The sequence below is a fragment of the Herpailurus yagouaroundi genome, unplaced genomic scaffold (genome assembly GCF_014898765.1).
Source record: "Herpailurus yagouaroundi ecotype Mexico unplaced genomic scaffold, PumYag 188, whole genome shotgun sequence".
Lineage (NCBI taxonomy): Eukaryota > Metazoa > Chordata > Mammalia > Carnivora > Felidae > Herpailurus > Herpailurus yagouaroundi.
This window is the reverse complement of record NW_024412419.1, coordinates 6,871,534-6,883,621: the sequence shown is the minus strand read 5'-3', so window position 1 is coordinate 6,883,621 and position 12,088 is coordinate 6,871,534. Positions and strand designations below refer to the sequence as shown.

At 46.7% G+C, this 12,088-nt stretch overlaps 1 protein-coding gene across 1 annotated transcript in view; it reads right to left on the bottom strand.

Moving 5' to 3' along the window:
• The window catches only part of ASAP2 (ArfGAP with SH3 domain, ankyrin repeat and PH domain 2), a 120,294-nt gene that overhangs the window by 64,847 nt on the left and 43,359 nt on the right, over positions 1-12,088 (bottom strand). The window contains exons 6-9 of the mRNA XM_040496907.1: positions 10,979-11,053; positions 9,145-9,194; positions 6,915-7,044; positions 1,408-1,493 (exon numbers count right to left, since the gene is read on the bottom strand). Of these exons, the coding sequence (XP_040352841.1) occupies positions 1,408-1,493; positions 6,915-7,044; positions 9,145-9,194; positions 10,979-11,053 (341 nt within the window). The remainder of the gene's footprint in view (positions 1-1,407; positions 1,494-6,914; positions 7,045-9,144; positions 9,195-10,978; positions 11,054-12,088) is intronic.

Here is a 12,088-nt window from a genome sequence, read left to right as displayed (position 1 = left end):
TATCGAGCCCGGGAGCTCGGTATCTGCTGAACAAAGCCCCGATTCGAAACTTTCACGAGCTTCCTCCGTACATTTAGGATAAAACCTAAAACCTGTCACAAGCCTCCTAAGGCCGTCCACGTCTCTAGGCTCTTTCATCTGGTTTCATATCCCAATACCTTCCCTTCCCTCATTATGCTTAAGTCACACGAGGCTTCTTCCTGCCTTGAGACCCTGACTTTGCCTGGAATGTTCTTCCTCTACTTCTTACCTTCTTGACCTTTAGATCTCGGAGTCCATGCCTCCTCAAAGAGGCCTGCAGCTAGAGCAAGAAGAATGTGAGTATCTACTATACCCTAGGTACTGTGTCTGGCTGGAGGATACAGCAAGGAATGGGGCGGGGAGGGGGTGCGGAGAAGAAGAAAAACCCAGTCCCTGCCTTCCATCTTCATCTAAATCAGGTCCTTCTACTCTTTCCTAGATTCCAACACTTCAGACACGTTCCAAATGTGCAGCATAAAGACGTTTGCTGAAGTTCACTCGCCTACTGGATTCGAGCAGGAACGGTGCCCGTGAAGGACAGTATTTCTCTCCAGCATCCAGGACAATGCCAGACACACAGCACATGCTGCGAGTGAGGGATGAGTGAGGGGCTGGGTTACGCCAGGACCGGGGTTCGGGCAGCAGGAACGAAAGTGTGGCGTGATGAGGGCCGGGCTGTGCGGGGCTCACGTGTGGGCCAAGTGGAGTATGGGAGACGACCGCGAACACAGAAGCATCTCCCTCTCTCCCACACTCAGCCTCCTTTGCTCATCGTGGTCACTTGCTTTACGGGATAACTCACACAGGACACTATTTCCTTAATTTAACACACTAATTTCTTTTAAACAACAACAACACGAAACATGTGTGAATCATGCATGAGATCAAACTGGTCTGTCCCTCTGCAAAAAGAGCAAAGATAAATACATCTGATGATTACTATAGATTTTTATATTATTTGTATTTTTTATCGAAGAGTCTTACACCACAAAATTCGCTCTTTTCAAGCACACCACTCAGTGGTTTTTGTATATTCACCAAGTTGTGCCATCATTAGCATGGTCTCATTCCAGAACATTTCATTACCCCAGATAGCAGTAATCCCCTACTTCCCCCAAGCCCTGGCAATCAGTCACCTGTAGATCTATTCCCGGCCTTTCAAAGAGATAAAATCATACACAGTGTGGCCTTCCGTGTCTGGCTTCTTTCACTTAGCACATTTCCAAGGTTTACCCGTGGTACAGCGTGTATCCGTACTTCATTTCTTTTACTACTGAGTTTTAAGTGACTGTTTATCTTCCTCAATGCAATACTGTATATCTACCAGAAGCTGCCTTAAAGTGAGAAACATTTGAAATGACATCATAACAAAGAAGAAGAACTTACTTGCATTGGGCATGAAAGTATTTGATCAGATTCTGAAGTAAATCCACTCCCTTTTTAATCTTAATTTCATTGACCTTCAGCAGATACTGTTAAAAAAAAAAAAGGGTATGTCATAAGCAGAACAGAAGCTTGTGAGGACAGACCACCTTCTCCACTTCTCTGACATCTTTTACTAGGGGTAGAGCTCATGCCAGATGCTTAATATTTTCTGAAGGCCAGAACTGAACATTTCTCTTAGTTTGGGGCGATATGAATTACCTGATGTCCAGGTAACTAAATGTTTAAGTGCCAAGAACTCCTAGTAGTAAGACACTGTGCCTTAACCTGCTGGAAGAAATTTTCTTCGAGCTGCACAAAGGATGTGGAGGGGTGGAGTGAAAGGGCTCTACCCATCCTGGATGCTTCTGTCCACATCCTCCTGCCCACATCCCTTCTCTGGGCAGGTCGTCACCTGCAACACTAAGTGCTAGTGTTTAGTATCTGAGACTCCTGTCACTGTGTCTCTGATCTTGGCACTTAAGAAAATGTGACTGTTATAAAAACCAAATTTTAAAATTAAAAAAAAAAAAATGTTCTATTTATTTATTTATTTAGAGAGACACAGAGTATTGAGTAGGGGAGGGGCGGAGAGAGACGGAGACACAGAATCCAAAGCAGCCTCCTGGCTCTGAGCTGCTGTCAGCACAGAGCCCAAAGCGGGGCTCGAGCTCACGAACTGTGAGATCACGACCTGAGCCAAAGTCGGACGCTTAACTGACTGAGCCACCACCAGGCGTCCCAAAAACCAAATTTTAAGTTGAAATTACTTAAAGCCACTTTTCACTTTTCATTCATTCAGGAATGACCATTAAAATATCAGGAAGTCCCAGGAATCTACAAAACCAGCATCAGGAAATGCATTCGTTCTTTGCTAACGGTTTACAGAACAAAGACTCCGTAAGTTCTCTATCCCTTCCACGGTGAGGATATGGCATACAGACCCCTGAGAACACGTCATCTCCGAGACTAGATGCTCCCAAAGAGCGGCCGCCCCTGCTGACCACACAGGCATCTCAGCCACCAACTGGAAAGCTGACGTTCAGGCCACAGAGCCCAACAGGAGAGGAAGCAGCTTGTAAAGAGTTGACTACAAAATCTCAGTTTCCTACACCAACCTCCTGCATATCTTCCCTTCTTTCAGTCTCATATTTATTCGCTGTTAACAAAATAAGATGTTTGGCAATGGATCGAAATGGTTAAGTGGTTAATAAGATGCTTGGCAATGTGTCAAAATATAAAACGTGCGCCTTTTTGGTATAGATATTCCACTTACGGGAACTTTTTCTAAGAAGATAATCATAAAAGTTTATGAACATGAATAAAAAACAAGGTTCACTGCAGATTTGCTTATAAAAGTAACAAACGGCAACCCAAATGTAATGAATGGAAAATTAAAGTATGGTGCAGCCACACACAAAAATTGCTACGTAGCCAGGAAGCTAATAAAGCAGAGACTTTCTGACATGGAAAGATGCCCATGACATACTGGTGACTCAAAATAATCAGGATACAAAGCACCAGTAGAAAATGATCCTGCTTATACAAATTATTTTTATGAATGGACACAGAGAGATATATGAAAGACGTTTAGCTCAATATCAAAGTACTTCTCTTTTGGGGTGATTTTTTTTTTATATTGAATACATTTTTTTAATTTTATTTTTTAAATTTACATCCAAATTAGTTAGCATATAGTGCAATAATTTCAGGAGTAGATTCCTTAACGCCCCTTACCCATCTAGACCATCCCCCTCCCACAACCCCTCCAGTAACCCTCTGCTTGTTCTCCATATTTAAGAGTCTCTTATGTTTGTCCCCCTCCCTGTTTATATATTATTTTTGTTTCCCTTCCCTTAGTTCATCTGTTTTGTACCTTAAAGTCTTCATATGAGTGAAGTCATATACTTGTCTTTCTCTAATTTCACTCAGCATAACACCCTCCAGTTCCATCCACGTAGTTGCAAATGCCAAGATTTCATTTTTTTTTTGATTGTCGAGTAATACTCCATTATATATATACGAGTTGACTTTTAATTTCATATATACAGACTAACTTTTAAAAGTGTATTTTTTTTTTTTTAATTTGAGAGAGAGAGAGAGAGAGTATGCATGCATGCACAAGCAGGGAAGGGGCAGACGGAGAGAGAATCTCAAGCAGACTCCAGGTTCAGCCCAGGGCCCAATGCGGGGCTTGACCCCACAACCCTGGGATTATGACCTGAGCCAAAATCAAGTATTGTACTTTTCAACCGACTGAGCCACCCAGATACCCCAAGAGTGCATATTTTTATAATCAAAGAAAAACAAGACGGGATCTCTCCTACATTTTCCATTCATGCGTGCTCTACATCACCTATTTATGGCACACTGAATTTCTCTATAAAATTCATTTTGAAAAAAAAGTTACAGAGTTTTATTTTTTAATATTCTTTAAAATTTTTTTATTCTTTATTACTTTTGAGAGAGAGAGAGAGACAGACAGACAGACTGAGAGCAAGCAGGGAAGGGGCAGAGAGAGAGAGGGAGACACAGAATCGGAAGCAGGCTCCAGGCTCTGAGTGCTCAGGACAGAGCCCGACGTGGGGCTGGAACTCACAGACTGTGAGTGAGATCATGACCTGAGCTATAGTCGGCCGCCCAACCGACTAAGCCACCCAGGCGCCCCAACGGAGCTTTAAAATAAACACCTACAAGCCAGTCTTCAAGATTAGATCTTGGGCAACTAAAATTTTAAACCCCTAAACAACGGCAAACATTTACAAACTTGAGGTCCTCAGTATGAGGAACCAGTTGAACAATTTTACCACCATTAACTTCAGCATCTCCCTTGGAGATGTTGGATTCCGGGGGGAATGCTTTTCAGACATTCTTTCTTCCCCACAGAGAGCCCTTTCCAGCCCACTTCTGTTTGGCCCACATCTACTTCTTTCATCGGATGCGTCCTCTTCTGGAAACCCCACCTCTGCCTCTGTACGTGCACACAGTGCCTGCCTCCGCTAACGGCCGGATCCACTAGGCTCGGCACACACAGGGGCCTGTGGCACACACAGGGGCCTGCAGCCCACCCGGGGGCCGGCTCAGAAGGTGGCTCCTTTGTACAACTGAGAGGCGTCATTGACACAGCACATTTCCAATCAAATAAACTATTCTACCAATGCACACGATCCATTCACTGAACCCCAGAAGAGGAAAAGCAACAGTGTGGGGTGCCTACCTCAGAAAGCAATGCGGTGCCCCCAATAGTAACAGACTAATGGAGTTTCACAATTCACTAAACATTCTTTTTTTTTTTTTTTTTTTTTTAACGTTTATTTACTTTTGAGACAGAGAGAGACAGAGCATGAACGGGGGAGGGGCAGAGAGAGAGGGAGACACAGAATCCGAAGCAGGCTCTAGGCTCTGAGCCATCAGCCCAGAGCCCGACGCGGGGCTCAAACTCGCGGACCGTGAGATCGTGACCTGGGCTGAAGTCGGATGCTTAACCGACTGAGCCACCCAGGCGCCCCTAAACATTCTTAAACAAGCAGTCTTTTGCAGAGTTTAGGCAAATGTATTTTCTCCTTACTGCAGCTGAAAAAAAAAAAAAGAGCATAACCCAAACACACATATATACATACCTGTTCCAAATCCATTCTTTGTAAAACACTGCTACTTAATTTTACCCCAATTAAATAAAAACAATACCTAGTATTTGTGTACCACACAGCAATTTCCTATGCCAGTCTCATATCCTCTGGGCTGATTCCTTCAACACAGTGAGAAATTGGCCAGGCAGGCATTGTTATGTACGAGGTCTGTTTATAAAACAACATGTATCTAAAAACATCCACTCTCCTATCTACAGTAAGACTTTGAGCTTAGCTGACTTTCTAAATATTCACTTAATGGAAAAAAAAAGTAGCAAAGGAAGAACAAAAGAACAAAGAAGACATGAGACATAAAACAACAAAAAAACTAAGACAGTAGACATAAATCCAACCACATCAATAGCAACATCAATGTGAAAGGATTAAACAATCCCATCAAAAGGCAGAGACTGTCAGACTGGATTTAAAACATGCTGTCTACAGGAAACACACTTTAGATTCACACATACACTACAGGTTGAAAAAAAACCCCCATGCAAACAGAAGCTACGAGAGCTGGAGCAGCCGTACTAATATCAGACTAGTATCACCTCCTTGATCCCGGGACTGATTCTCCTCCACTGAGCACTTAGGAGATCGCTCTGGGAATAAAAACGCGTGTAAGCATACTCCTAAGATGCACTTGTCTAAAAGCTCAACGCCTGCTGCAATTAACATTCTGAAATCAACAAGCGCCTGTGCAACAGCCCTGCGGTTGACTGCTCCGTTGACTGCTCGCAGGGAATCGAGAGCAAGGCTGAGTTAGCGACAGTGCCTGTCACAAACGGTACCCGTGCACTGTGCACACTTAAAACTCAGGTCTGCACCTGCTACGGCACAGACCCCATCGAGTACACGGGCTTCCCCGGAACTGCCAGGAGAGCAAACCCTCAGGCAGAGGCAGGAGTGGTTTCCACAGGCCGTTTTTACAGAGAGACCCACAAGCAAGGCATAAAAAGGCTGGAGGCAAAGGCCTTCAGGATCGGTTTCTATTATTTTCCAAGCCTCTGCCAGGGAATGTCCCAGAGTGTCAGCACTGTTTCCCTCTCCCTCTCCAGAGGCAAGGGCTCAGGCTGCAGACAGGCACTCCCCAGGGCCTCCCACCTCGATGAGCGGACCTGGGAGGAAGCACTTCAGAGGCAGGTGGCTCGGCTCCCCGGATGCCCTCTGTCACTCATGCCCGTGTGCACCCAGACCCACAAGGGGACCAGCTGCATTTTTTTCCAGCTGACTTCTCCCTGGCCTCCTCATGGATTCCACTGGTATAATGAGAGCCCACATACCTCATTAAAAAACACTAATGGAGGGAGTACTTTAGCGACGCTCCATGTGAGAGGGAAGTCTGAGTATGTATTTGAGGCCAGAGAGGACATTTCTTTAAATTTAGTTTCTTTCCTACCTTTTTTTTTTTTTTAAGTTTATTTTATTTATTCTGAGAGAGAGGGAGAGAGAGAAAGGGAGGGAGGGAGGAAATCCCAAGCACTGAGCCCGAAGCAGGGCTCAAACTCATGAACCAGGAGATCATGACCCGAGCCGAAGTCAAGAGTCAGTCGCTTGCTTAACTGACTGAGCCACGCAGGCGCCCCTCTTCCCTACCTTCAATTAGTGGTTGGGGCTGGATTCAACTCATCCCACGCTCCAGGAGACTCAGGCTCCCCCAGTAAGAGAAACTGGACAAATGGAGTCCAATCATGCCCCGGTGTGCTGTCTGAAGCCTCTGGAAGTGTGCATTCTCCACAGGAGTTGACACACGGTAAAGACTGGCTGCAAGACAGCACCCACCCCCCCCCCCCCCCAGCTGGCTGCCTGTCCCCCGCAGGAACCTGCACCCCCAGCTCTCACCTCGCACATCTGGAGCTGGAAAAGCCGCCTCTCCTTCTCCATCTCTTCGGCAATTTCAGCCCCACTGATCTCGGTGCGAATCATCCCATGCAGCTTGGCATGCTCCTTCTTCTCCTTTTCAATTTTGGTGCTGCAGGTGAAAAAAGCAAGGATAATTTGAGATGCCACCTGGCACGGCAGTCCAAACCAGACCAGACGGGCCTGCGGGGATCCCATTACCCAGCCTGCGAGACAAACGTGCATGAGTCTTCTAGAAACAAGACGGCCTCTTAACTCACCGGAATGGAAAATGCGTGTGGTTATAAGAATGTCACACTTGGCCTTTTTTGGGTACTGACTCAAAATATACTTTCCTGAGCACCTACTTCATGCCAGATCTGGGTCAGAAGAGGTAAGAGAGCCTGCTTACACCTCAGAGGCTTCCTTCAGGGCAGCGTTCTGTTTGTCCGTCCGTCCGTGTGTCTGTCGGCGTGCCCGCTGAGCCACACACAGGGTGCTATGTGGCGGGAGACTCCCTCCCTCCTGGGATTTCTCCCTGCTGCTCTCAACCCGCCTCCTCGCTGAGTGAGGTCTTGCCAGGGCTCTGCCTCGGACAGCGCTCGACTCGGACAGCGCTCTCTGTCGCAGAACAACCCTCACACGTAAATGGTTCAAGAGTTACTTTTAAAAACTATCTTAGAATTATTTCAAGCTCTCACATTCTCAAATCCAGGGATTTTGTGAGTAATTCTGTCCCCACTCCATGTACGTATGTCCTGATTTTGATCTCATTCCCCTTTCAAACCTTTCCCTTTCAGAACCACAAGAGCCTCTCAGGCAACCTGCTTCAAAATCCCCCTCCATGCCCCTGGTTCAGAAATGCCCAGAAGCGTCTCCTCTGAGAGGCCTGGGGGCGGCCCCAACAGCAGCTGAATGGAAATCCACCTCTGGCCCTGACCCGATGACCCTGGCGGACTGGCAACAAACCAGCGAGTTTTGGCTTCCTGTCTACACAGGAGGCCTGGTGAGCCTCTCCCTGTCGAGTGCACAGCACTGGTCAGCGGAGGAAGGAGGCTCAGGGCAGGGACAGCAAGCCTGGAGCTTCTCCGGGATGAACAGAGCTTCACGTGCTCTAGGTTATTCCATTAGTAAAATCCAGAATTTGGGGATCCGAGCAACTTGGAGAAATTTTGGTGTAGAAATTTAAGATTTCCAGGAAGGGACAAGTATCAGAGGTTTGGTATTCCCTGGTTTGAGCTTTGTGATCCTTCTCCACTGAACAGATACCCGGGGCTGGTTTTAAAAACAACACACACACACACACACACACACACACACACACACACACACACAAAACCCCAAGTCCAATTAAATACTTGTAGTGACATCTGGAACAGCTTTCTTCTTAACACCTCTCACTTTGCCAGATGGCTTCATGTTAAAGTCTCTCTCTCCACTCAGAAAACTACATTGTTACCCAATGCGCAGTCATCACACAGCAAACATGAGATATTTCAAAACATGTTCTCTCTCTCAAGTATTTACAGTAATTAAAACCACTATCTCTGCAATCAGCAGCCCAATTCTAGTGAGCGAGCAGGATTGTCTCCATGCTGGGAAGGAGCAACCGTGACCAGGAGTGATGGCTGGAGCCAACCCGAGAGGTCCTGTCTCCAGGGGGGACCGTGGTGCACATCCAAGAATGAGCTGACCCTTTTCTTCGCGTTCTCGCAGCAGATGAAGCCATCAAATAAGGCTAGCGTGGGGAGTTCCAACAAGCTCCTTTCTCTCTCTCTTTCTAAACCAAGGGACTGGTGCTTTGGAGAAATACAGACACAAAGCTAAAAGCAGATGGCTCATGCGGATCGCCAGCAAGATGAAGTCTGAAATCGGGCAACTGTCATAAACGGTGATCAAGTAGAGAAAATGTTTTTTTTTTTTAAAAAGGAAAAAAAAAAACACCTCCCAAGAAAACCTGGCCTTATCCTTCAATCAGCTTTCCTGAAAATAACCCTCTACACCCGTGATGACATAACAGAAAAGGGACCAGGAACCACTTGTTTGAAGAGGTCCAGGGCGTCGCTGAATTTAGACACCGAGTATGGAAGCATCTGGCACAAACCACAGCAAGACGGGTTTAAGGGAATTCGTCCCTGGGTTAAGGTTTATTTAAGAAAATACCTTTAAGCTATTAAAAGCTCAGTTTAAAGTTAAAATCTCAAATTACCTACTAAAAAATGGCAACACTCACATTTTTGTTTCATAGTCCTTCCAAGCTTTATCAAAAGGCTTTTTCAGATCCTGCAAACAGAGAGGCATAAATTAAACAGAACTAGTATTAACTTCCGGGCAAGACAACTTACTTATTCCTAGACTGGCCCCGAAAGGAACATTAATTTCTGTAACAAATGACGCATGCGATCCCAGGGAAAAGAAAGAGCATGAAAAAGGCACAGGCTTTTAACGAGATGAGCAGACATGCCAAATGCACGGAGAACAAGCAAGAATCCCATCGCACACCCGCTCCCCACTGGCGTATTAACTCATGTGGCCTGTGGTGTTTGGCCCACACCCTGCCCTCTGCCTTAGGACTGCTCTAAAATTAAACCCAGAAAAACATTTAATCTGCAAGTATTTTAGTACCTCTCTCTACAAAAAAAAAAAAAAAAAAAAAAAAAAAAAAAAAAAAAGGCGGGGGGGACTCTGACTTTTTCTACGACCAGGAGAGATGTAACCCTGATTTGGGCCCCAACAAGGATATAAAAGCCATTCACCTTCTCCTGAGGTTTTTGTAGAGAGAGGTACTGAAATACTAAAACACAAGAGAAGGTGAATGGCTTTTATATCCTTGTTGTTGGGGCCCAAATCAGGGTTACATCTTTCCTGTTCATAGAAAAGTCAGAAACCCCCCCCCCACCTTTTTTTTTTCCTACTCTTGCGTCTGGCACTTAGGACCTCGGACGCTGATAAAGCCAGTCTCAAAAGCACACTGAGCCACTAGAAATGCTACCAAATGGCTCCCACCTACTTATGCTCCCTTTCCCCAGGGTTCCTTTGTAAGAAAGGACCTCCTTTTGGGGGAAGGGACTTATTTTTTCTCTTTTGACTATTCACTGTCCTCATGACAAGGCCAAGGCTCCTCGCCTGGCATCCGAGGCCTTCCAGGAACTAGTCCTTCCCATCGGGGAAGCCTCGTCTCCTGCTCCTGCACCTCCCCGGACAAAAGCCACATCAAAAGCCTCAGGAGCAGGGCCCTGTCGTGCTCCCACGCCTGTACACACGTGTCCCTCTGCCCTCCCATCCTGCTGACTCGGCTGGCGTGTTATTTTAGGACCCAGGGTCGGTCCAGGACAACGAGGAATGTTCCCCGGGTCCTCCCAGCTCACCAGGCCCAGGGCTCCCGCTGCCCCAACAGCCCGCCTGCGCTTCCATTGTGCCAGACGTGACTGGGAATCAAGTGCAGATCCAGTCAAAGAATCTCATCTCCTAAGAACTGGGGCACAATCATCTGTTTTTCATATGACACATCTGTTTGTGCCAGGGACACACTCAGCGTCTGGTATAGATGCCACTCGAGCCGAATGTTCCTCACTCACATGCTCACGGAACAGTTCACACCTGAGGTCTCTCTTCCCGAACAAGGAACATCCTTTGGAGGACAGAAAGATCAAGTCGGCTCAAGCCGTCCTGGGCCAGATTTTCCTACCGGGAAACCACATCCTGGCCAGGACCTTTCTCCCAGCGGTCAACCAGCCGCATGCCAGCCGGACAACCAGACTTCCCCGCACGGGTTTCCCTGCTCAGCTGACAGAGCCCCAAACCGTTCACAGGTTCCCAAAGGGCTGTTCTCTCCCTTCACGCCCCCCTTGCCATCCCACGTTTAGAGCACCAGCAGGAGGACCGGAAAGGCCATGGGTCACCCCTGGAGTGGCTGAAAGGTGGTGGCAAGGTAGCAAATCAAGGGAAACTGAGGGAGCAGGATGCCGTCCCGCCATCCCAGTAAGAACACCGCTGCCCCAACAGGCTGGCGTGACTGCGGTTCTCGGTTCCACGGGGAGCGGGAATCAGGGTCGTTAAGGACATACCCCTTTCACGCCTTTCAGGTCCCCCTTCAGCAGACTGTCCAGAGGGAAGGAGATGATGTTGTTCATATTCTGAATCTAAAAAGCAAGCACACAAAATTCTTATTCGATTTCCTTTTTTTTTTTAATTTTTAAGTTTATTTACGTATTTATTTAGAGAGAGAAGAAGCACGAGGAGGGGAGGGAAGACAGAGAGAGAGGCAGAGAGAGGGGGAGAGAAAGAACACCAAGCAGGCCCCTTGCTGTCACTGAGAAGCCCGACGCGGGGCTGGATCTCATGAACCGTGAGATCATGACTTGAGCTGATAGCCAAGAGTCGGACGCTCAACCTATTTCCTTTTTAATCTGAAGTAAGAACAGCAGGATGTTCAAGAACACCTGGTAAGAATTAACCTTCACCAAAAACCTGGCCAGCACGTGCATGACCGCTTTACCCATTCCTACGTTCTTCGTGGCGATTTCATTTTACAAATAAAACTGTAACAAGTCTATTTTTCACAACAGCCTTCTACTACTAAAGTATGAAGTTTGTGGAAAGATAATTATGACAGTGAAGACAAATTATTTCAAAACAACCAATGACAGAATCACTTTAAAGATACCAGAACAGAGGGGTGTCTGGGTGGCTCAGTCAGTTACGTGTCCGACTTCGGCTCAGGTCACGATCTCCCCGTTTGTGAGTTCGAGACCCGCATTGGGCTCTGTGCTGACAGCTCAGAGCCTGGAACTCCTTCAGATTCTGTGTCTCCGTCTCTCTCTGCCCCTCCCTCACTTGCGGTCTGTCTCTCAAAAATAAACAAACGTTAAAAAATAAAATTAAGGGGCGCCTGGGTGGCGCAGTCAGTTGAACGTCCGACTTCAGCCAGGTCACGATCTCGCGGTCCGTGAGTTCGAGCCCCGCGTCGGGCTCTGGGCTGATGGCTCGGAGCCTGGAGCCTGTTTCCGATTCTGTGTCTCCCTCTCTCTCTGCCCCTCCCCCGTTCATGCTCTGTCTCTCTCTGTCCCAAAAATAAATAAACGTTGAAAAAAAAATAAATAAAATTAAAAAAAAAGATACTAGAACAGAATCACAAACACTTCCTGCTATCGCTCGTGGCTCTTAGCTCCTGGGCT